This window comes from Phyllostomus discolor, chromosome 3, assembly GCF_004126475.2.
Source record: "Phyllostomus discolor isolate MPI-MPIP mPhyDis1 chromosome 3, mPhyDis1.pri.v3, whole genome shotgun sequence".
Lineage (NCBI taxonomy): Eukaryota > Metazoa > Chordata > Mammalia > Chiroptera > Phyllostomidae > Phyllostomus > Phyllostomus discolor.
The window spans coordinates 178,285,023-178,311,322 of NC_040905.2; the positions used below are offsets into that span (position 1 = coordinate 178,285,023).

At 42.1% G+C, this 26,300-nt stretch overlaps 1 protein-coding gene across 3 annotated transcripts in view; it reads right to left on the minus strand.

Annotated features, from left to right (window-relative positions):
• The window catches only part of FRMD3 (FERM domain containing 3), a 262,871-nt gene that overhangs the window by 127,834 nt on the left and 108,737 nt on the right, over nt 1–26,300 (minus strand). For all 3 annotated transcript variants that reach the window (XM_036021775.1, XM_028523581.2, XM_028523580.2), the window contains exon 2: nt 3,650–3,754. In XM_036021775.1, coding sequence (XP_035877668.1) covers nt 3,650–3,754 — 105 coding nt within the window. The remainder of the gene's footprint in view (nt 1–3,649; nt 3,755–26,300) is intronic.

The window sequence follows — 26,300 nt, forward strand, 5'->3', positions numbered from 1 at the left end:
AGAGGCCATGCCCTTCTCAGTGTATGAATCAGGGGGGCGTGACATTGTTTCCTCTTTTTACTGGTGATGTTAACCTTGATCTCTTGCTTAAAGTGATGTTTGCCAGGTTTCTTCACTATAAAGTTATTCTTTTACCCTTTGTAGTCAAAATATATCGAGGAGTAGGGAGATACTTTGAGATTATGAGACATATCCTATTTCTCCTCAAGCTTTTGCCCACTAATGTCAGCAATTCATGCACAGATCTTGCCCACAATGATTATTATCACAGTGTTCTAATGGCAGTTCTCATTTCTCTCATTCCTTCTGCATGTATTATTTGTAATTCCTCTGGTAAGGAAGTGCTGCTCCTTTTCCCTCTTTTACTTATTTATTCTGTTAATCTATGTATATCAGTAGGAACTCATAGAACTTTATTCTAGGAATTATAATTCAGTACTACTGTTATTTATTTTTGCCATGCCTGTCGTTCCAGTTTGGGCCACTGGAAGTTCTTTCAGGTTGGCTCTGTGCCTTTCCTAGGGCCCTATCTTCTAGCTTTATCAGCACTTCCTTACTTTCTGGCTCCAGAAGATGCTTCCGATTCATCTTGAGATTTCTCTATCCCAGCCTTAGAATCAGCCACTTCTGCAAGGAGCCTTGGTCCTTTTGTTGGGCAGCAGTATTTAGAAACCAAGATCTAAATGGTGATGGCAGGGGAGTTAACATGGGGTGGTAAATACACAATACAATATACAGATGATGTATTCTAGAACTGTACACCTGAAACCTATCTAATTTTATTAACTAATGTCTCCTCAATAAATTCAATTAAAAATTAGATCAAAATTATTGATTCTTAAAAAAAAAAAAAGAAACCAAGATCTAGGAGCTAGGTGTGTTCATTGCTACTATGGTGTCATTGCTTCTAGGCTGTCTCAGTGGACAGCACCTATAAATACATGTATGTGTACTAGCCCACATATACACACACCTGTATTTATTTCTATATCTATTTATGCATGTTTTTTAAAAATTGTGAGTTCATATTGATATCTGATTCCAATTCTGAGCACTTCTTCTAATGTTTTATCCAATATCTCCCCAATGAGAGAGTCAAAAGAAATGAAAAAGGCTAATGTGTTTAAGTGGTTTCCAGCTATTGTCTAGGCAATGGGTCTGCAAACTATGGCCAATTGCCGATTTTTTAAAAAATACTTTTACTGGAAAAAAGTTTTTTTTCTTTTGGAGCACAGCCACATCCATTACTTTAGATATTATCTCTGGCTGCTTTCCATAATTGAAAGAATAATAGAGTAATTACGACAGAGGCTGTGTGGGTCACAAAGCTGAAAATATTTTCTATATGGTCCTTGACAGGAAAAGGTTAGAGATCTCTGATCTAGACTAGGTTTCAAATTTTCATGTGGGAGGTGAAGTGGAAAGAATATGGGTTCAAACCCATCCTTCCTCCAATAATTACTAGCCATGTGGCCTTTGGCAAGCCATGGACCCTCTCTGCACCTGAGTTTTCTCCTTCCTTACCATATTTTGGGGGAGACTAGAGACCATTCAGTAAAATTGCTGGCACATGATAGATGCTCAACTAATCATACTCAGAATTACCTCTATAGGTTGACTATTTAGAATTTAAAGTGGAATTCCGCACACAAAGAAATCTATTTTCAGGGGTGGTTAGATGACTGACACAGCCCACAGGCTCTGTTTGGCATGGATTACAGTTTAAACCACAATCCTAAATGTAAGTACTGACTGCATCACTTACTAGCTGTGAGACCTTAGGCAAGTAAGAACGTCTTTGAGCCCGTTTCCCTCTCCATACAAGGGCGATGCCTTCATGGCCATAAAAGTTATATCTATGGGTGTCTTTATGCCACGGTCCCCAACACTGACAGGAGACCAAAGCTGGTATGCTGTTATCAAAAGCAGAATCAGGATGAGTTAGAACACATGCTTCTGGCCCTAGACCCAGGATTCTGATTCAGGAGGTAGAGAATAGGGTCCACACTAGGCACATTTAGCAAACACCCAAGGGGATGTTGTTGCAGGGCCAGGTCTGTGAACCACTGTTAATCAGTAGTAACTGCCACACATCTCCTCTGAGGCTTCATGTCAGCCCTACATCCTCATCAGTGTCCTACTACCTTCCTCTCACTCACATAAATGCTTGGCCCATTAAAGTCGCTACAGAAGACCAAAACCCCCTTCTGAGCCACCACGTTGTATTTCTTTAGAGAAGATTGGGTCATACTGGACTCCTAGAGCTAGTAAGATTCTCCATGTTTTAGAAGAAAATCTAGTCTATTCTTCAGACAGTTTCATACTCTACCTCCCTCCCCAAAGTACCTGCTTCTCTTCATTGTATTAGGTCAGTAAACACAAAATCAAGAGCCAGGTGGTGCCCTGACTGGTGTGGCTCAGTTGGTCGGCCATTGTCCCACAAAGCAAAAGTTGTGGGTTCAATTCCCAGTCAGGACACATGCCCCTATTGTGGGTTTTATCCCCAGGCAGGGTGTATATGAGATGATTCTCTCACACATGGATGTTTCTCTCCCTCTCTTTCTCCTTCCCTTCCCCTCTCTAAAAATAAATAAATAAATAATCTTTAATATAAAAACACCCAGGTAACGTTCTATGTAGGGGAAAAAGATGACCATGGACACTAGTATGAATGAGAGAAAATTAAAGAAGTCTCAGGGGACCTGTCCCACCATCCCGGACCACTTCTAGCTGAGCCTTTCACACTTTGCTTTGCTTGGCAGTGGGGCAGGGTAAGAAGCAGATACAGGACCTCCTAACCCACACATGGGACCTGCAGCAGGTGGTGGGAGCTGGGGTGGAGATTCCTAGGGCCTTCTGGAAGTAAGGAACATACATCATTTTGACATTGTGACATATGCCATGCCTGAACACAGTTATCAGGCTGGTACACCAGCTCAAAAGGCAAGACTCACTCTTAAACACCAGCAGAGACCAGAAAGGATGGGTGTATCCGAAAGCAGAAATACAATGGGAGCTGTCAAATGCAGTGGTGCTCAAGAAGCAGCTTTCCAAGTATCTGAATCCTTCACCTGCCAATGCTTTTTAAAATTGAGGTGGCATTCACATAACATAAAACAAACCATTTTGAAGTGTGCATTTCAGTGGCATTGAGTATTTTCACAATGTTGTATAACCACCATCTATGTCAAGTTCCAAACTTTTTCCTTACCCCAAAAGAAAACCTTGTACCCATTAAGCAGTCACTGCCCTGTTCTCCTGTGTACCAGTAGCTTTTTATAGTGAGGAGTGGATTTTCTCTATGAGATTATACGTAGCCACTGTTTGAAAAGCTTTGGCAAACTTGGGGTTCAAAAGGCACAAGAACATTTTGTTTTCAACCAAGTGGCAGTTACTTCTGGAAAGGCCTAAGGTAAGTGTTCCCTTCTCTTGCCACACCCCATCCAGTGGGAACAATGCCAAACTCCAACACACACACACACACACACACACACACAAACATGCTAGGCTGGTTGGTTTCACAATGGTCAATATCCATCAATAACCATGAGAACAAAAGTGCATCATAATTGGTCTCAGAGGAACCTCTTCAGCACCCCACAGCCTGAGTGACTCCCCCAAATGTGTCCAGACAGAAATCAGCTCTTACCCGCTGCTTCTCTGGGTCCACATAACGAATGCCGAAATAGTCCTTCTCCAGCAAGCTGTAGTAGTTGCAGATGTGGTCAATAAGAAACTGCCCTTTGGTCTCCCTCTGCAAAGGAAGCACATTTAAGTTTCAGCCATAGCTCACCTTGTGCATTCATGCTAAAATGTGCCTCATTCACCCTGATAGGTCTGTTCTTAGATAAATGGATTCACTCTCCTCTCCAGTCCTTAGAGAGTAGCTTCCAAATTCTTTTAACTACAATCCACAGTGAGAAAACAGTTCACATTATAGGCCGTGACACACACATGCACACATGCCCACACCAAATGAACACCAAAAAGGCCACCAAACAATACCTTGCATAAATGAAATATACTCTTAATATGTTCTATTTTATTCTATTATGTGTCATTTGATTTTTCTAATGCTATTTATGATTCAGAACACTGATTTCACAACTCAATACCTAGTAGAAACCCACAGTTTGCAAATCCACATACAGTTCATTTGACTGCTTGCTCCAATTGCTCTGTACTCATTCATTCAATCCCCACTATCCTATGAGGAAGGTCCCCATTTTACATCTGAAGAAACTGAGGCACAGAAAGGCTCTGTGGCTTGACCAAAGTCATACAACATGTGCCAAGCAAGGTAGGATTTGGCCCAGAGCACTGAACTGTAGAATCTTGGCTCCTATCATGCCATTTTGTCTCCCTGGAGCACCGGTGAGTCCACTGCAACTCTGCTAGAAGGCAGGGTCTGGATGGCTGAGAAATGTAGTGAATGGTATCTGACAGAACGCTCCTCACAGCCACCATATCACATCCCGAGATCAACACAGAAATGCATCTTGGGAAACTGGGGGGAGCCCAGGCTTGGGATTCAAAAACAAGCTCCAGTGACCCTGGCAAACTCCCCAGCAGTAAAATAAGCTGGTTCACTAGATGATTTCTAAGTTGGTTAGATTATTTTTCCCGTAAAATTCTATGAGTGAGAGATGTGTCAGCCAAATCTGATTAAGATAAATACCATTACAACAAAACCCTTTTAACAGCACAGACCCTTCCACGCCCTCAGCAGGATATTGGATAAGATAAATTTCTGCTTCAATCAAAGTTGCTGACAGACCCATGGAATGGTTTAGGGATGGAATGTGACCTATAAAAATAAATGAAGAAATTAGAAACATTAAGTGAGCCACTCTCCCAAATCCACTAAAAGTTAATTTTGGAAGATCAGTTTGGCCTACGTTCCATGATTATCTTTTCATTAGAAACTAGTACCATCAGCCTGGGAAAATGATGAAAAAGCCATTTGCTGGCCTGGGGTGCACTGCACTGAATAAAAGACTGGGCTTTTATTGTTTTAAAGATTTTACTTATTTTATTTTTAGAGAGAGAAGAAGGGAGAGAGAAAGAGAGCGAGAGGAACATCTATCAGTTGCTTCTCATATGAGCCTCAACTGAGGACCGAACCCATAACCCAGGCATGTGATTTTAAACCCATCTTGTGACATGAAGCCTCAATTTTCCTGAAATTACTTTGTGTTCAATTTTGAATGAGCTTTGAGTCTTTACTTCTTTTCTGAATCTACTTGATGTAGCTCAAAAGTGACAAAACATCAAAATGAAATTTGTTTTGACTTCTCTAATCATTTTTAACTTAGAGGCCCAAATAACCAACTATATCTGATGACAGCTAAAGCCAATGCCCAGAATATAATCAATGGTTTTAGTGCCTTTTACAGATTTACTCTGTAATCCATCCATTTTAAAGAGGCTGCTGCAGAATCAAATCACTGGACAGAACACAAGCTCATCATTTTATGATTGGGTTACCAAGCTTTCTGCAGGATTCACTCTGGTGAACTGGTCCCACTCTATGGGAGACACCAGATATGCAGATCAAGGCAGTGCCTTGTAATGGTGTGGAATTAAGCAGACCTTGATTTTGCATGACAGCTACTATTAACATTTTTCCCTGAAGAAGATATATTACAAAGCATGACAAAGATTTTTTTATGATTAAACACAACAACCAATAAATACTCTCTGGCAATATCCCTTTAGACTACCTAAGGCCCTTGAGAGAAGGAGGTGCCACTGCAGACAATGTGGCGACTGCAGTGTGCAGGTATGGCTGAAGCAGGTGAGGCTAGTTCCCATATTTCCAGGCCACCAGGTGGGTTTTGTGGTTGCTGTTCCTCAAAGTACCTCCCTCAGCATCCCCGGGAGGGAGTTTGTTGGAAACAGAATCTCAGGCACAGCCCCAGACCTACTGACCCCAACCTGCAGCTTAGCACGATCCTCCAGTTAGTCACATGTTCGTTCGAGTTTGAGCAACATTGGTCTAGGGAAATTACCTCAGCCTTGGAGAAGGGCAAACACTGCCTGTCTCCAGGAGTCACTAGAAAATAAAAAGCCCATTTGCCCTTAGAATTATCTATTCTTCAGCTCAAAAAAATCGAAGCGTGTCCCAGCCTTGGAAACACAAACTGCTGGCCCGCCCCATCATCCTGAGACATTTCGTGTCACTGTTTCATGTCCAGGAAGCCAGCTTACAGCCTCACATTCTGCTCTGTTTCATGTCTGCCTAGAAATCTGGACAGTGTTCTTACGCCATTTAAGTTCCTATTATTAGCATTTCTGTGCAATAAACCCAGCTCTCGCACTAAACCAAAGGCCACCCAGGCTCAGTTCCAAGGGTTGGCTATGCTCGCTCAAGGTCAGGTGTGAGAGGGTTGGAAGTTCAGCTGCCAGCCCTACATACCTGGCTTCAGGGCAGGGGCTCGTAGAACACTGGTTCTGCCCCCTACCTCCCAGCCCTGGGCCTCTAATGAACAGACCTAAAACCCCCACTTGCTTCCTCCTGAGGTTGCTGAGGGTGGAGGCCACTGCCCTGCTGCCTAAGCTAGTGCCTGGCACACCAGATGTTACTGAATTAATAAAGCTAGCACTGCTCTCTGTCATGGAGAGCCTGAGATCTGGGACAGACTGTGAGCCACAGGCAAGACAGTCAAGTCCTCATATTGGAGACTCCTCAAACACAGTGGAATTAATCAACTTTCACCTAAATCCTCCAAGGTCTATGTGGAAAAGTGGTTAGCAAAGATTTCAAGTACAAGGACTTCTTTTTCATGTCAAAATTCTGTTGATTCTCTCACAAGATAGCAGTTTCATTACCAACTGAATAGTGAAAAGAAATCAGGCAGCTAATATAGATTCTTTAGAGCTGTTACCTAAGTTGTGTTCTATTAATCAAAGTACTTCATTCATGTGAAAAACAGCAGGACATAAGTACGTGAGCAGGGCCTCAAGAACGTGCCTTAAGCATCAAGTTCTGATGCGTCTCTAAACGAGGTTATATGGTCTCGAAAATGCACTGACATGGTTGAAAGAACAATTTCCTCACCACACACATTTATACTTGCGTTCCTATGCTGGCACTCACCACCTACGGTGCACTATGAATTGCTATTTTTAATCAATGCTGTACTCAAATATTGTGGGGAAAATTGTAATTTTTAAAAATATGTTAAAAATCTAAGCCAATGTTAGTCAAGGTCTATGGGCTGTGCTAGAATGTGAACTCTGTTGCTGGTCCTCCATGAGCTAAATGTGCCAATTAAGAGTGATTTATTTTTATTATGTTTACAAGGATGGATCCAAAGCAGACTGGGCTAATGACATCTAGTACTGGCCTCTCACAACAGAGAATCTGATATACTCTGATCTAACCTGTGCTGTTGGCACTTGGGGTTTCTGTTTGGGATTTTTTTACTCCAGGAACCTCAACTGGTGAAGTGGCTGGGTCCTCTTCTCCACCTTCTCTGCCATATTTCAGACAATTTGTTTGGGGTCATGCAGGGAGTTGTATCTCTGAATTCCTTGTAATAATCCCACATTCTTTCAGAGTCCTCCCCCATAGGTTGGAATGGAAACTAATTTTTGTCATCACAAACTAGCCTTCTTTTCAAAAAAAATCCTGAAGTACGTACTAGAAAAATAGAACAAGTCACTGTGTCCCTGTCTTGTTTCCACCACTTACCAGCTAGATGGCTTTCAGCAAGTCATGAAATCTCTGAGACTTAATCTCATCTTGTGTAAAAGGGAAATAACGATGGCATCACACAAATCTACCCGAAGGAGTTACTTGGAGCTTCATGCATATATCTGGTAAACATCTACTGTGCACCAAGCATTGGGACAGAGACTAGAGCTAAACAGTGAGCAAAACACAATTTATAATCTCACAAATCTCAAAACCTTGCGCTTTGTAAGATGTGAAAGCATTTTACAACTGCAAAGCACTATACCAATATAAACTACCACTAACATTAAGAAGATCTGAATGTTAAATCTTTATCTTCAATTTCATAGATTCTTCTACATACAAGGGAGTTGAGAGGAACAATATTCACCTCCCAGAACTGTCCTTTGTGGGAGAAAAGGTGAGCAGAGAGGTAAAGAACTTGATTCTTTTGTTTAATTCCTCTTGCGGTCTATCATTGATGATGCATTTACTTCATCTTCCCAGTTTGGGGGCAAACTTAAAACAACATTTGGGCTTAAAGAAAAAGAGCAAGAGAAACCAATTGGCTAGTCAGCATGGCTTGTCATCATTGAAAACATATGACACATTTCAACCCATACTTCCTAAAACTCTATGCCAAGACATGTTGCTCTTTTAGATATTGGTTAAGTGAGGGAAAGAGTACCAAACCCTAAATGCTTAATGTAATGCTATAAACCCAGACTTAAATATTTAAATAGCTACCTTCAGGAATGAAGGTATAACATAATCATGACAATTACTATCTATTAAACACTTAATGTACAGCAAGAGCTGTGTTACATATTTTGCATTAAATCTCCTGACAACCCACTGAGGTAATTATATTCTCTGCATGTTACAGATTTTTTTAATGGACTCAGGAATGTTATTTGCTTATAAGTGTGTCAAGCCCAGGTCCAACAACTATGCCCAAGCTGTTGTAGGAACTCGATTTGCCTGTCTGCTTCCAGTCTTTTTGTGGAGATGGAAGAAAACAACATGTGGACTTGGGAAGAGTTTCAAGTGCTGCAGTTACAAGAATATGAACACTGGCAGGAAGGAGCCCCGGGTTATCTACTGTAACACCAGGCCTGGAGAGAGGTAGTTTTATCTAATACAAACCAAATTATGGTAAATTGCCCAGCACCCACACACTCTTCTTAATAGAACCCAGGTTTTGTTCAGGTATGAGCATGTGTGTACACACATAACAGATTCATACAAACACACAGAGATACATGCAAAGTCCATGAACCTCAGGAAACTATAACCCGACCCTACCTCCAGGGCTCAAGCTTGGCTGGTATAAGGGTAATCCCACCCCGCTTGTCTGATTGGTTCAGGAAAGAACACATGACCCACACTAGGCCAGTGAGACATGAGGAGCAGCTGACTGGGGTTTCTGGAATGGCTCTTGTTCCTTCTTCTGAAAGAGCCTCATGAAAAGGTTTTCTCTTCCCTCTGGGCATTGTTATACAAAAGCATTAGTTCTGGAACTGAGGCAGCCATCCTGGAACCTGCTCGAAGACAAAGCCAACACAGGAGGGAGCCAAAATATTCACAGGGGAATGGAATTTGTGTTTCCAGATTATCAGTCATAAAGCTCATGGTAAGTGTGAAGTATCAGAGATGCTTCCAAAATTCCTTGTTGCTTCAGCCAGTATGAGTAACTCAGGAGAGAAGAACTAGTATCTCAGGTCAAGTAGAAGACAGCAGAAAGGACAATGCTCCCAGTGTGACTTACAGTCACAGAGGTTGTGGACTAGTGAATCAGAGAGCTGAGTCCATCTATCGACAAGTCCTTTTCGACCCAATCAGTGTTTCTACACTTTTAAGTTGGGAGACTACACATAAAACTGGATGCGGGCTGCTCTTGAAAGGCTGAAAGGGCTGGAATCTGGACCATAAAGTCTGCTGGAGCTCAGTACGGCTCCCCCTCCCACGGAGCCTGCACCCTGCTGTCCACCACAGTCCCATGCATCCTATCATCTTCCCTGTCTTCCAGTGCCCACACCTCCCTAACCCATGGAGGAATCTGAGTTTTTAATCCTCATCTGAAGCAAATTAATGGTTTCTGAAACAGTTCCTTGGAAGAGTTTTCCTTTGAAGTGTTTGGGAGGATCCTCACAGCCAGGAGAAGTCCTCAGTGGCCACAGCTTTGAGTTGCCCTGTAAGACTGAGCAGCCACTGAAGTCCTAGGACCCCAGTGCAGACCGACGGCTCTAGGGAGGACCACTAGGATGAGAGGAGCAGACAGCAGTCAGAAGGGAGAAGCACAGACCCAGGACCCTGGGGACAGTTTGTTTTGTGGTTGGCACTGTGCTCCTAGGAACCCTCTCTGACAGACAGAAGAGGGACTGCCAGACCTCTTTGTCTGATTATGAAGGTTGCGAGGTTCTTGTTCAAAGGGCCCTGTTGCCTGGCACCTTATGCTCACAGGAAGTGCTCTTGAGAAGCAGCAGCCACCATGAATGTACATGGAATTCACACATTTCTTATATGAATTAAGGGCCTCAATCCATTCACATTCATGGGCAGAAGAACAAAAACATAGTAATGAGAAAGCGGTGAACCCAAGAGTTCTGCTGGTATTGTGAAGGACAAGTATTTGTTAATTTAAGAAAGATGGTGGCTTGATTAAACAGCCTAAAAACACTATTTGTTGAACCTCTGCTAAAAACACTCGAGCATGTTTGTGGAAATTCATATGCTTTGTTATGGCAGATGCCACAGCTTTAACCAAAACAGAACATCTCTTTAGAAAAGAATTAGCTTTTATAATTGGATTTATTGCTGTGTTATCTATTGCTTTGTTAATTGGTTTTTCCCATTGCAGACAGTAACTGGTGCTTGAATTTGATTACAACATAAATTCAGTAAGTTGCATCCTTCCAAAACAGTGAGGAAGAAAAAAATGTTCAAACTGTTTAAATGGGGAGAAGTGTAAAGAAAACCAAAAATAAAGAGATCTCTCAGGGTTGAATCTAGTTCTCACACAGAAATTAAAAGTTGCTCTGATTTGTTTGCCTAAAATATTTTCAGACGTATAAAAAATAAAACCAAGATTTGGAGAAGTTAAAGTACCTAATTCTGAATATACATCTGTTATATAGTAATAATCAGCAAATTATGGCCAAGATAATTGAAAATATAGGCTAGATTGAGTAAAGATATTTTGAGGCATGATAAATATTTATAAGTTGGAGAAAGGGAGGGGCATGGCTTTGACTGCAGCAGTGACCTAGAAACCAGAAAATAACAAAACAACTACCAAAGGCAGACACTCACTGGGTGAGGGGCGGGGGCAGGGGTGTGGGGGGCTCAACAGTTGCCTAAAAGCATCTGGCTACAAAATAAAGGCAAGACACAAGTGGCTGCTAGCCCAGCCAGTCCATTTGGAAGACAGTCAAAACCCAAATGCTCATTTCAAGTCCATGGTAGCCCCTACACACCCTGAGAAGACAGAAATACACAGTCATCCTCATTGCAAGATGCTTTCAATACCAAGGGGAAGGTGAAAGTTTCCTAAGGAAGAAGGAGAAAGTAACTGTCCTCAAGATGAAGCAGCCAGCCAGGGTTGGGGCCGTCTGAAGGAGTGTCACAGTTAAATAAGTACCCAGGGTGGCTAGGAGGTGGTAGTGTTTCTTCCCCTTTGTTTTTCTTCCCAGTGTTTTTCACCTCCCATACCCCTCCTGGTTCCATAACTTTTGTTCTGAAAGATGCCTTGTGTGTCTGTGCTCGGGCGTAGGGTCATTTCTCTTCTAACTGGCACACGGATCCATCCCAGTGCTCGGGGAACCACATTTGATGTGTCAGCTCATCTTAGGAATTTCTGCTGCTGCTCAGTGCTCAGCAGTTTCCTCCTTCCCCATCTTCCCCACCACCACACACCCTGTTTTAGGGTCTAGTACCATGGCCAGGCCCAATTCTTGAAGGCACTCACCTCTGAATAATGTTTTCCAACTCCAAGCCTTTCTAAAATTTCAACAAAGTGGTTTTTGTTTGTTTGTGAACCTCATGCTAAGGAAAGCAGTTAAGCATAGAACCACAGTCCTGTCGAGAGCCTTGGGCAGAGGAACCTCATGACATACACATATCCCACACTGGGGGAAAAAGCAATACAGAGAATTATCTTGGAATCATATGACAGGGCAGATCCTGGCCCAGCTGAGATGGTGAGATAAAGCAGCCAGAACAGGAGTTGTTGAATGGTTTATAAAGAAATTCAAAACCACCTATACAGCTAGACTTTGCTCAGGTAGGGACGGGTGGGCAGGGATGGAACCCTCATCCTAGGCCAATTAAAAAAAAGAAAGAAAACTAAACAAGGGCAAAGAGATAAATTTAAAAGATTGTACACATGTAGTCCTAATGTCTCCATGGCAGTCCACATGACTCAGTCTTTGCATACCTCAGACACATTTAAAGATGAGCAGGTCAGAATCAAAAGTACTCAAAAAAGAAAATCAATCCATTATTAGTTTTCAAGGAACATTAAAGAGATCCTAAGGTTTAATCCACAACATTTCACAAAAGTCCTTTAGCCTCTTCAAATTTCCTAGTATGCTACAGGTGCTATGAAACTCCTACCCCAAAATTCTCTCACCAACACCAAACCCACAAGGCTTTTACCTTTTATCTCCTCATCCTGCACCTCTTCCCTGTTAATATAAGCATTGGTAGCCTCATTTACAGCAAAGAATAATCTTTCCAAAACAGAGGAGTAAGAAACTGTGAAGGCCAAGGCAGAAGGTGGCTTGAACACTCGTGTGAGCTTAGAATTACAGGGGGCATGTGATTTTAAAGGGCACTTTGCAATGGCCCAATGCATGTCATTGTTACACTTGGTGTAGCTTGCCCAAGAAGCATTCTGACGAAGTTGAGAAGACTGGGAATTGAATGGGCTGGGCAGGGAAAGAGGAGACCCCACTGGACAACACGTTAATCCAGGATTCTTCCACCCCTTTGCATGTATATTTCTAGACATGGCTACCTCACAAGGAGTTATAATTCAGTATGACAAGTAATATGAAAAAAGTCACAACCACAACAGGAATAACAGCTATGAATTACTGACTGTTAACTATAAATAAGGGCCCATGAGAATAGCTGAACAGAGATAATGGCATTCGCTCTTCCCAACAACCCCAGCACCACCCATATTTGGGTGGATGATCTAGAAATGGATGATTTCTACCCACCTCCATTCCTAATTCTTTTAAGCTACATAACTGTCTCCCAAACTCGACTCCTTATTCTGGCAAAAGGCCAAACCAGCATGGTCCATAATTTCTACTCTGCAAAGGCATAATGCTTCACTACAATAGTGGCATTCTAGACAATTCTCATATCAGTAGTCAGACAATTAGTTGGCCCACAGCCCACACGGCCCCTGAAACAACCTTCTGTGTGTTGGAGGGATTCCTACACACACATGCATGCATGCACACACACAAATGATTTATCACAAATATTTAAAGACTGAAAGGCGTAGGCTTGGTTCCCCAACTATCACAGTCCCCCTTTTCTTCAAGTGATGAGGCACAAAGAAGGAAAATCATCTTGGTTATGTTTATAGTTCTTCTGACTATACAGCAAACCAAACGAAGGGTGTTTTTACTTTATAAAACTAAAAACATAAAGAATGATTGGTGTGAATTTTAATGGTCATTATCAGCTATTATGAACTAGCTTGTGTCTTTAACTCTCTACTGCCTCTTTTTTTTTTTGACTCTTTGCATCAGATAACAACTTCCTGAAGGAAGCAAAATATCACATGCAATCTATCAGCTGTTTACACCCAAAGAACAATTTGGTCCACTCTTTAGCAATGCACAACACAGAGCCCAATGGTACTATATAAACCCAGAAGAATGCACAGAAATGCTCAAAAACAAGTATAAGTGTGATAACCTCTTCATGATTTCGCTCTTAGAAAGGCATACAAAGATATTCAAGACAATACAAAATGAAAAAAATGGAAGACTTCTGGTCAAGATGGCAGCATAGTCAGATGTGGCTTGCCTCTTCTCACATCCATATCAAAATTATAACTAAAATATAGAAGAACCATCACTCAGAACCATCAGAAACTGAGTTGAATGGAAGTCTGACAACTATGGAATTAAAGAAACCACATCCATCCAGACTGGTAGGAGGGGCACATGGAATGGGCTGGCCCCTCACCCATGTGTGGTGTGGAAGGGATATCTCAAGAGCAAGGAGTCCCAGACCCATACCAGTTACCCCAGCCCAGGATTCCAGTGCCAAGAACATAAGTCCCCACAACTTCTGGCTGCAAAAATCAATGGGGATTGAGTCAGTGGAAGAAACTTCTGGAGCCCCAAACAGTTTCTCTTAAAGAACCCACACAAAGACTCACCTATTCAGACTCACTACCTCTGAGCCCCAGCACTGGTACAGCAGCTTACAAGGCATCAGTGGCATACAGGGAGAAACTGAAGTGTCTGGCATTAAGGCAAGCAGAGGCCATTGTCCCTTTTCTAAACTCCCTCACCCCCCACAGAGCCAGAAGGCTGGTGGCATATCTGAGACACCAACCACCTGGCTAACACTGTTTGACTTGCCTTGGAGATCCCCAGAGACTCTACCCCACCTAACTTACAGACTCACCCAGGCCACTTTTCCACATGAATGGCTTGTCTTGGCTCATGCTTAACAACTTCTTAAATCCTATCAAAAAAGCAACAACTAGCTTCAGTGAGCCCTAGGCCCAGCACTAGCAGCAGCCAGCCTAGATTCACAGCTTGGCTTCACCTGAGAATCTCCAAGCCCAGCACAAGTAGCAGCCATCTCAGATTGCTTTATAGCTCACTCAGGGCGACACCAGGCAGAACACAGGTGAGTGCTATCCTTGGCCTGCACAATCTGGGAAACCCCAGAGACAGCATACCCAGTGGACACCTACAGACCATGTCAGGGCACCACCACCCTGCCCCTGCATAGCTGATCTCCACAGAAGGTGGAGGTTGGTGGTAAGTGGTCACAGCCAATCCTTATAGCTGACTGGCTGGGGTAAATCTCTCCCATTGATCTGCCAACAGCAACCAAGGCTCAACTACTAGAGGAGGGTGTACTCAGCCCACACAAAGGGCTCACCTGGAGTACCCAGATTGGGTGATAGGGGAGCCTGTGTCACTGGACCATACAAGATACCTACTACATTAGGCAACACTACCAAGACATGGACTCAAAGCAGCTCTACCTAATACATGGAAACAAACACAGGGAGGCTGCCAAAACAGGGAGACAAAGAAACATGGCCTAAATGAAAGAACAGATCAAAATTCCAGAAAAAGAGCTAATCAAAAAGGAAATAAACAATCTATCAGATACAGAATTCAAAACACTGGTTATAAGGATGCTCAAGGAACTTAGTGAGGACCTCAACAACATAAAAAAGATCCAGTCAAAAATGAAGGATATACTAATTGAAATAAAGAACAATTTACAGGGAAACAACAATAGAGTGGATAAAGCCCAGAAAATCAAATCAATGATATGGAACATAAGGAAGGAAAAAAATCAACCAATCAGAAGAAGAAGAAGAAAAAAGAATCCAAAACAATGATACTATAAGCAGTTTCTGGGACAACTTCAAGAAGTCCAACATTTGCATCATAGGGGTGCCAGAAGGAAAAGAGAAAGAGCAAGAAATTGGAAAAATATTTTTTAAAATAATGAAAGAAAACTTCCCTAATTTGGTAAAGGCAATAGACATGCAAGTCCAGGAAGCACAGAGAGCCCCAAACATGATATATGCAAAAGGCCCACTCAAAGACACAACATAATTAAAATGCCAAAGGTTAAAGATAATTTTAAAAAGCAGCAAGAGAAAAGAAGGTAAGTTACCTATAGGGGAGTTCCCATGAGACTGTCAGCTGATTTCTCAAAAGAAACTTTGCAGGCTAAAAGGGACTGGCAAGAAATGTTCAAAGTCATGAAATATTCAATCATGAAAAGCAGGGACCTACAGCCAAGATTGTCCTACACAGCAAAAATATAATTCAGAAGCAAAGGGCAGATAAAAAGCTTCACAGACAAGAAAAATCTAAAGGAGCTCATCATCACCAAACCATTATTATATGAAATGTTAAAGGACTTACTTTAAAAAAAAGAAGAAGATCAAAACTATGAACAATAAAATGACAAAGACAAATCTATCAGCAACTGAACCTCAAAAACAAACTAAGCAAACAAGAAGAACAGACCTAGAATCATGGATAGGGACAGTGTTTTTATGTTGCCACATGGGTGTAGTATTTGGAGGAATGGGTGAAGAGGCTAGGGGATTAAGAAGTACAGATAGATAGTTACAGAATAGCCATGGGGATGTAAAGTACAGTATAAGAAATGGAGTAGCCAAAGAATTTATGCGCATGACCTATGGACATGAACAATGGTGGGAGGGATTGCCTGAGAGAGTGGGGGTGCTGGGCAGAGGGGGGGCAAAGAAGGAAAAGCCAGGACAACTGTAATAGCATAATAAATAAAATGTAATTTAAAAATATAAGTTAGAATAAAAGACTTTGGTAAAATTCCTATTTTTACACATATGCATATTTATACACATGCATTTAATATACATATAGGCACAAAGGATAAAGGTTTAAAAGGCTAAATGTTGGTGGTGGTATCTGTGGGAGATGAGATTCAAATTATTTTTAGTTTTTCTTTGTGCCTATTTGCATTTTCTATCTTTTCTGCAAATTACAAGCATTAGGTTCATTATCAGTGCACTATTTATCTTTCTAATCACTTTTTCATCACTGAGGTTTAATCACTGGTTTACTTTCTGAAGACTCTCCTCCCATATGCCAATGACTTGCAACTCACAAATCAGAATACCAGTTATTATATTATCCAGAAGTCCTGCTTCTTTTTCCTCCAGAAACAAACAGAAGCAAGAGACAGGAGCATGGGTACAGTAAAGATGTCTCTGATCTAGAAATCCTAGTAAAGGCTGAGAGTTCCCTGCCTCTGCCAACTGATGGCCCAGGCCCCAAACTTCCTGGCCTCCAGGTGCCAGGTATGAACAGTGAGCTGGCCCAGATGATGGTGAAGGTTCATCCCAGGTACAAGCTCAGGCAGTTCTGGGTTTCCACACCACCTCCTCAACAGAGGGGGCTGCCCCGCACTGGCTAAGGCTAACATCAACTTGTTTGCATCTCAACACAATTAGCGGAGGCCCCTGAAAGTTGCACACTGGGATGAGAAAGAGGCAGCTCAGGGTTAAGGAGAGATGATGTTGAAAGTGTTCATCACTCCTCCTCCAAGCCAATGGCTGCAACAAGAGAAGGATCAGAGCTGACAGAGGTCTTTAACTTGACAAGTTTGCTGGAAGTGGGGCTAGGCTGCATGACTGGCTCTTAGTTTCTGTCCTGATGAAAATTCTCCAATTTCATTCAGTCACAGATTAAATCAGGTAGTAACTTTTGGGGTGGGGTGGGTTTGGGGGTAAAGGTGGTCAAAGGGTATAAACTTCTAATTATAAGATAAATAAGTTCTAGGAATGTTATATACAGCATCATGACTACAGTTAATATTTAAAGTTGGTAAAAGGGATGACTTTTAAAGTTCTCACCACCAAAAAAAATTACCTGGGAGGTGATGAATATGTTAACTAACTTTCTTATAATAATAATTGTGCAATATACACATACATCGAATCACTATAAGCCCTGGCTGGTCTGGCTCAGTGGATCGAGTGCCAGCCTGTGAACCTGGGGGTTGCTGATTCCATTCCCAGTCAGGGCACATGCCTGGGCTGTAGGCCAGGCCCCCAGTAAGGGGTGGATGAGAGGCAACCCCCACATTGATGTATCTCTCCTCTTTCTCCCTCCCTTCCCTTCTGTCTAAAAATAAATAAAATCTTTTTTAAAAATTACATTGTATATCTTGAACTTACACTGTGTTATATATCAATTACAGCTCTATAAACCTGGAAGGGGAAAATAAGGAAATATGACTAATCTCTAATATCTGTAGGAAAAATGTAAGCCAAAAAGAAGTAACTTAAATTTTACATAGTTTCTCACCTCTTGCAGCAATTCTATCTCATTCCACATCCTATCCCCACTGCCCCCCAACCGTCCACACACATGCGCATGCACACACATACAGCGTGAAGGTGGCCAGCGACCTTTATGTAAGACATCCAGGCTAGGGATCATAAAAACAAATAAACTGTATTGCTTAGGAACTACATGCATCTTGAAACTTTCTAGAGCATGGAAGATAGTCCTTCTCTGTTTCTTTTGCCTCCAAAGATACAACACCCCAACTTTCCTTGCTTCCCTCTGCCTCCCTGCCCCCTCCACCCCACCCCATACCTGTTAGCTCTATCTCTTTCTATGAAGAGTCTCCCAGTCTTTCCTCACCTTCTCCGTGGTCAAAAGTTGGAAGATGAGAAAGAACAAAAGCTGCAGATGACCAAAGCCAAAGAATTCTCCATGATGAACTAAAGTGTCTTGGAGGAGCAGTCTGGAAGTCTTACTTGGGGTCCAGTGCTCCACGGCATAGTTGATGTGTATAAGCTTCGGGCAAACAAGGAGAAGCAGCACCCCAAAGATTCCATCTAGGCCTCTTGGGAGGAAGGGAAGTCCCCACAGGTAATAATCACTGGTTAATTTTAAAGATGTCAAAAAAAGAAGATGAGGTGTTTTTTTTCTGCTGTGAGCCAAGGAGAAGCCCTGGTGGATGACCCTCCCAGATCAGAACACATCTTTCAACCACGCATATTGCTGCCCCAAGTTATATGCTGCATCTCCAACAGTGACTTCCTTGGGCACTGGGTGATGAACAGGAGGTCGACGGTCCTCTTTTGGGTGGTCAGTAGATGTTGGCCAATGTCAGTGAGGACACGCTCCACTGAGGAGGGCAGGCAAATCTGGACATATAAACTGCATGCACCTGTTGTTTAAGCAGCTGGATTCTATTCTTTGTTATTATTTATTGTTTTGGTATATTTGTTTTGGGTTTGTTGTTGTGTTTGGGGTGTTTTGCTTTTCAGCATTTCCCTCCATTTCAAACACTCTGCAAAATGCCCCACACTGTGGTTTCTATTGCCCTGCACAAACAAAGCAGAGCTCCTCTCTGCCTACCAAAATTCTATTATTGATATGTTCACCTGCTCCTGGTAGAAGCTGCCCTGTAGAATCTGCCCTTACAGATCTACCCATACCCTCAATGACACCTCTGTCCTCTGATCTCACCTAGAAATTGATGAAATACTGCCTTGGTGCTCCTTTGATTGTTGTGTATAATTACATAACTGATTTTATCACTTCTCTCAAGGGGTCTGCAGACATGAAAGTTAACCTCCTCTCCACCAGGCTCCCAGACAGGCAGGCTGCCTAGCAGAAAGGCCAGAAAGATGGTGACAGAGGGTGCTTCACCAGTACACAATATCCAACACAAGACAAGAAGCCAGACATGTGGAATTGAATGTCCACTCCTGATTTTACAAGTCACCAGTTTCAGAATGGGGTCTGCTGCCCCACTCTTGCTGCCCTTAGCTTGTGTCTTCCTTCTTAGCATTTCACTCCATTCCATTGGACACCCATTGCTCTCTGACTGTGGCTCTCTGCCTTATCACACAATTTCTGCTCTCCCCCAAAAGGGAAAAAACTATTAGCATGGGAAATCTCTGCCAGCTTCACCTCATGTTGGAACAAGGACTTGTGTAAGAGAATGTGAGACTCCTCAGAGTGGGCATAACATATTCTTGTATATAATTGCAACCAACTGAATTTTTCAATAAGGGCAAATATTACACGTATTAGCTCATTCAACCCTCACAATCACTTTGGTGGGTACCACAGCTTTATTCCCCCCATACAGATGGGAAAACAAAGGCTCAAACAACAAATAGGAGCTGAGCCCAAGACTTGAAGTCTCTTCTATGTGCAATACTTGTGCTCTTTCCCACCAAGTCACGGGTCTTCAAAAGTTGGGTACACACTTTGAGAACACTTGTTTTTCGGTAAGCTCTCTGTTACCCAACCACTGAGTCTCTCATGCAGTGTTCCTGAGTGTTCAGTGGACTAAGTGTGACAGTGATGGACAGATACCCATCCCTCAATTTCTACTGACAGCATTCTCTCCAGGTTGACATCCCTCCTAATCTTGTTCTCACCACACTGGGGACAAAACTGTCCCCGTGTCTTAGTGATTTTTCATGAGGATCTTTCCTTTTACAAATGGAAAGACCAAGAAACCATAAATTCTCTTTAAAAACAACTGATATGCTCCCTTCCACTGCAGACAGAATAATGAGGCCAGGCCAGCCTGGAAGGGTGAGTTGCTTAGTAACCGGAACTACCCCAGAGGCAAATGGTGCCTTTGCTGACCCTCGGGGTGTTTCAAAATGTGGTTCTTAATGACACAGCTCCTCCCCAGAATGCCTGAGAAACATTTAGGGCAAGAGTGAAAATCCTCATCTTCTCACCTTCCTCCAGGGCTGTAATATCACCTGCCCATTAGAGACCTGACTAATTAAACGGTCAATTCCCATCTGTGTCCAAGGTTTCAGGCCATTTCTTCTCCCAGACTTTTAACAAAGTTATCTTTGAATAGGTAAGATGAGGCTAGCCATAATAATTTCAGTTAATATATTACACGTTCAACTTTCTAATGCTAGCTTGGTCAGCGTGTGAAGATATATTACTCATCATCTGGAACTGACTTCTTGGAATATTATTCTGTGTAAATCAGTGTCCACTGATACAGGAGGGAAATGGCTAGAGAGAAAGAAGATTCTATTTATGGAGGCCAACTATACACAAGCCAGGTGCTTCACCTACAGTATCCTATCCACAATAGCAATACTGTGAGTTTCCTTACTTTACATTTGAGGATACTGATGCCCCAAGAATACTAAGGAATGCCCCCAAGATCCAACAGCTAAATTTCAAACTCCAGTTTGATTTCATTCCCAAGACCATGTCACCTACATGTGTCCAGAAATTTCTCAGCAATATACTAGGAAGGGGGTGGGGAATGGAAGAGGATGAAGGCAGGTCACAATTTTAAATAGGATGGTCAGAGTAGGCCTTATTGGCTTGATTAAATTTGAGCAAGACTTGAAGGATGTGAAGACATTGTCATAGAGATGAACTTGTGAAAGAATCCCAGGCAAGGAGGGCAGGTAGGGTGAAGATGCTGTGGCCAGAGTGTCAGAATGGGTCTGAGGAATGTCGGGAGGCTGGCATGGGGCTGGAGCAGAGTGAGCAAAGGGGCAGAAGCAGATGAGGTCAGGGAAGTGAAGGTGGCCAGATCCTATAGGACTAAGGAGAAGGTAGGCCACAATCCCCACCAAGGGATTAACCTCCCAACTTACTCTAACAAGGACGTGAAATATTATCTGCCAATTCCTCAAGGATGGAAGGAGGAACCATTACTCTGCCAGATATCCTTTTGTAAAACTAGGTTGCTTTTTTATCTAGGTGAGTGGAGAGGTGGTAGGATTTGCAGGGTGGGGCCCACAAATCTGAATTTCTTAATATCTTAGATATGAAGTAAGCAGTTTTAGACACAACTATTTCACTAAAACTCATTCATTTCACCAAAGAGGGGTAAATATTAATATGCGATTTTGACCTCATTCACATTTATCCATGTCAAATTTTGAGTCTATATATGGAAATCCTCTATGAGCCAAGCTATCCATTCACATTTTAGTTCAGGTTATTCATGAGTCTGCACCATTTCTGGAATCAGCATATGCACAGAAATGAACTTTTAGCAGACAGTCCACAACACATCAGGCAGGACTGTTCTAGCTGCTTTGTTTTTACATAAATGCTATTGATATAACTTATATACAGTACAGTACACAGCTCTATAAACTTTTACAAAGTGAACAAATCTATTCAGCCACCATCCAGATCCAACAATAAAACACATCTGTCTCCTCAAAGGCCCCTTCATAGCGTTCAGTCATTACCTCCCCCAAAAAGTACCCTCTACTGATTTCTATCATCATGTTTGCCTGTTTCTGAACTTCAAGTGAATGGAATTCAACAATATCATTATCTTTGTATCTTGCTTTTCTACTTTATATATCTGTATATTTCCTTTTTTATTTATTTGGGTGACATTAGTTAATAAAATAATATAGGTTTCAGGTGTACAAGGCTGTATATTATCTCTATATTGCATTGTGGGTTCACCACTGCAAATCAAATCTCCTTCCATTTATCCCTGCCACGTGCCTGGCTTCTTCAGTTCACCATAATTTCTGATATTCATACATGTTGTTAAAAGTCATTCATTCGTTTTATTGCTCTAACAGTATTTCCATTGTATAAACATACCATTCATTAATCCATTCTACTACAGATGGACATTTGGGTAGTTCCAGTTATTGGTTATTAAAAACAAAGCTGCTATGAAGACATTTGCACATATCTTTGGTGAACATATATAACTATTTCTACTGGGTGTGTACCTAGGAGTAGAATTGTGAAGACATAGAGTATGTGGATGTTTACGTGTAACAGACACTGCCAGAGAGCTTTCTAAAGTGGTCATACCAATGTCCTCTCCACTAGCAGGGCATGAGAGTCCTTTTGTAAACATGTTTAATTAATATACCCTTTAGATACATATCCTCGTACTATTAAGTAGAAAGGGAATCTTCTCCATACCACTGATACAGTCTTTGCCATGACTGATGGGAGAGTAGCCTTTGTGAGCAGCTGAACATGTTGGCTAAGTGATGCCTTGAACATATTTCAACATCAAATATGGTCTAAATAAAATCATTGCAATTATAAATATTCTTCAATATTTAGGTGGTTACAAGTAACTGCCCCCCAAAAATCAATTCATTCAGCTATGTACGGCTGTATTTTGAAATTAACTGATCCTGTTAAGCATACTAAAGTATAAGTCCATTTCTTGAGGTGGACAAGTGGTAAGAACTCTTAAAATTATGTAGGTCCTAAAACCATTTTTCTCCTACTTTATGGTACAGAAATCTAGAGAACCGGCCATCTATTTTTTCAGTGGCCAGAGCATAATAGAAGGTCATGCCAGGGGAGACCGCTGGCCCTACTCACAGCCCTCCAGCATCTGTGCACAAGAAAGAAGAGTGCAGCCACTGAGGGGCAGGAATACAAGGACACAGCAGGCCCTTACATGTTCACAGTATGTCAGCTCTGCTACCGGTGTTCTGGTGGCTACACACAGCACATGGATCCCACCTTCATAAACAAGACAGCTAAAAGTGGAACTTATAGGAACACAAAGTGGAATGATGGTTACAAGGGCTGAGGATGGGGAATACGGGTAGATATAGGTCAAACAGTACAAACTTTCAGTTTAGATGAACAAGTTCTGGAGACCTAATATACAGCATGATGACTATAGTTAATACCACACTGTTTACTTGAACTTTTCTAAGAATAGATCCTAGGTGTTCTCACCACATACACTCACAAAACAAGTGAAGTGGTATATATGTTAATTTAGCTTCACTGTGGTCATCATTTCTCAAAGTAGGTGTATATGAAAACATCACATTGTCCACTTTAAATATGTGCAATTTTTATTTGTCATCTACATTTTAACAAAGCTGGGGGAAATTAGATTAAATAAATAAATAGAATGGCTTTTTGGTACATTGAGCACTCACCCAGCAAAAAATCTAACTTTGGAGTGAAGTTGACTTTCGGCCAAGATAGAGGCATAGGTCGACACACTATGCCTCCTTGCACAACCAAGATAGGGACAACAACAATTTAGAAATAGACTAACAACCAGAACTGACAGAAAATTAACTGTATGGAAGTAGAACAACCAAGGAGTTAAAATAGACACATTCATCCAGACCGGTAGTAGGGGTGGAGTCAGGCAGCTGGGCAGAGAGGGGTCGAGGCACAAAGAGCAGCGGGACCAGGCATGTAAAGGATCCCGGGCCTACAAGACTGCAGTGGGCAGACCCTGGGCATGCAGACGGCGGCTGGCAGACCCTGGGCGAGGGGTGGAAACCAGCAGACCCAGCAAGGTGGCAATTGTGAAGCAAGGCACTGCTCATAACCCAGGGTCCCAGTGCAGGAAAATAGAGCCTCAGGGCACTGATTGAAAATACCTGTGGGGATTGAGGTGCAGGGAGAGACTCCCAGCCTCACAGGAGAGTATATTGGAGAGACCCACAGGGTCCTAGAATGTGCACAACCCACCCACATGGGAATTAGCACCAGAAAGGCCCAGTTTGCTTGGGGGAAGCTGCGGAAGGGACTGAAGTCTGACAGAGAGTGGAGCAAGTGCCATTGTTCCCTCTTGGGCCTCGCCCCCACATACAGCATCAAAACCCAGCTACTGGGTTGCCCTGCCTTGCTGAACACCTAAGGCTCCGTCCTTCATACGTAACAGGCACAACAAGACCAAAAAAAAAAAAAATGGCCCAAATAGAAGAACAGATCAAAGCTCCACAGCAACTACAACTAAGCAACTAAGAGATAGCCAGCCTATCAGATGCACAGTTCAAAGCACTGGTGATCAGGATGCTCACAGAATTGGTGGAATTTGGTTGCAAATTAGATGAAAAAAATGAAGGCTACGCTAAGTGAAATGAAGGAAAATGCACAGGGAACCAATAGTGATGGAAAGAAAACTGGGACTCAAATCAACAGAGTAGACCATAAGGAAGAAAGAAACAACCAAACAGAAAAGAATGAAACAACAAGAATTCAAAAAAATGAGGAGTGGCTTAGGAACCTCCAGGATATCTTTAAATGTTCCAGCATCCAAATTATAGGGGTACCAGAAGGGGAAGAGGAAGAGCAATAAGTGGAAAGCTTATATGTACAAATAATAAAGGAGAACTTCCCCATTCTGGCAAAGGAAATAGACTTCCAGGAAGTCCAGGAAGCTCAGAGAGTCCCGAAGAAGTTGGACCCAAGGAGGAACACACCAAGGCACATCATAATTGCATTAGCCAAGGTAAAAATGAAGGAGAGAATCCTAGAAGCAGCAAGAGATAAGGAGACAGTAACCTACAAAGGAGTTCCCATCAGACTGTCAGCTGATTTCTCAAAACATACCTTGCAGGCAAGAAGGAGCAGGAAAGAAGTATTCTAAATCATGAAAGACAAGGACCTACATCCAAGATTGTTCTATCCAGCAAAGCTTTCATTTAGAATGGAAGGGCAGAGAAAGTGCTTCTCAGATAAGGTCAAGTTAAAGGATTTCATCATCACCAAGCCCTAATTTTAGGAAATGTTAAAGGGACTTATCTAAGAAAAAGAAGATAAAAAACATGTATAGTAAAATGACAGCAAACTCACAATTATTAACAAACATACCTAAAACAAAAACAAAAACAAACTAAGCAAACAACTAGAACAGGACAGAACCACAGCAATGGAGATCACATGGAGGGTTAGCAACAGTGGAGTGGGAGGAGGAGGAGGAGAGAGCAGGAAAAGGTACAGAGAATAAGTAGCACAGGTGGTAGGTAGCAAATAGGGGGAGGGTAAGAGTAGTATGGGAAATGTAGAAGCTAAAGAACTTATGACACATGGACATGAACTAAAGGGGGGGAAGTGGGTGGGAGCGGGTGGGCAGGGTGGAGGGGAATGAAAAGGGAGTAATGGGACAACTGTAATAGCATAATCAATAAAATATATTTTTTAAAAAACCTGTGAAAATATTTGTGATCTTCCCTCACCAAAGCCTGCTTCAGACTTCATGGAATTTAAAAGGACCATACTGCCTGCCCATTCCTTAGCTTCATTAGGTTCTCCCAGTGTATTCATTTAGATAATCAGAAATCCACAGGCACAAACCTTATTATTGTAGCTTCTCACAGAAGTGACTTCATGCATCTCAACTGGGTGACAGATAATTTATTAACTCTCAAAGAAAGGCAGTTAGAGAAATAAGTATTCAAGACTGACTACATTCTGGCAAGAGATAAAGACATTGTCCATTATGTTACCCAATGCATGTGATGAGTCTTGATAAAAATAATTCTTCCTAGAAATGATAGAATTATAGTCCTAGCAGGAACCAACTGGGGGCTGGGGGGGCATGCAAAGCATTAATATTCCCTCTTTCTCTGTTGCCCAGAAAACAGAGTTAGGGTTTGTGCTCAAATGAAATAGCTACACATCATGTGTGTGCACACACACACAAATTCAAAAGGCAAATCTGTAGAGACAGAAAGTAAATTAGTGGTTGCCTGGGCGTGGGAAGGGGGAGTGACTGCAAACAGGCACGAGACTTCTTTTCTGGTGATGGAAATGTTCTAAAATTAGATTGTGGAGATGGCAACATAACTCTGTAAATTTGCTTTAAAAATCATTGACTTGTACTTTTTTTTTAAACATCAATCTGTGGTTGCTTATCCCGCGCTGACCCCACTGGAGACCTGGCCCACAACCCAGGCATGTGCCCTGACTGGGAATCAAACTGGAGACCCTTTGATTCACAGGCTGGCACTCAATTCACTAAGCCACACCAGCCAAGGTGACTTCTATTCTTAAAATGAGTAAATTTAATGGTATATAAATTATACCTCTATAAAGCTGTTCTTAATAAATCAGTCTGAGATGGATCATAGACATGAATG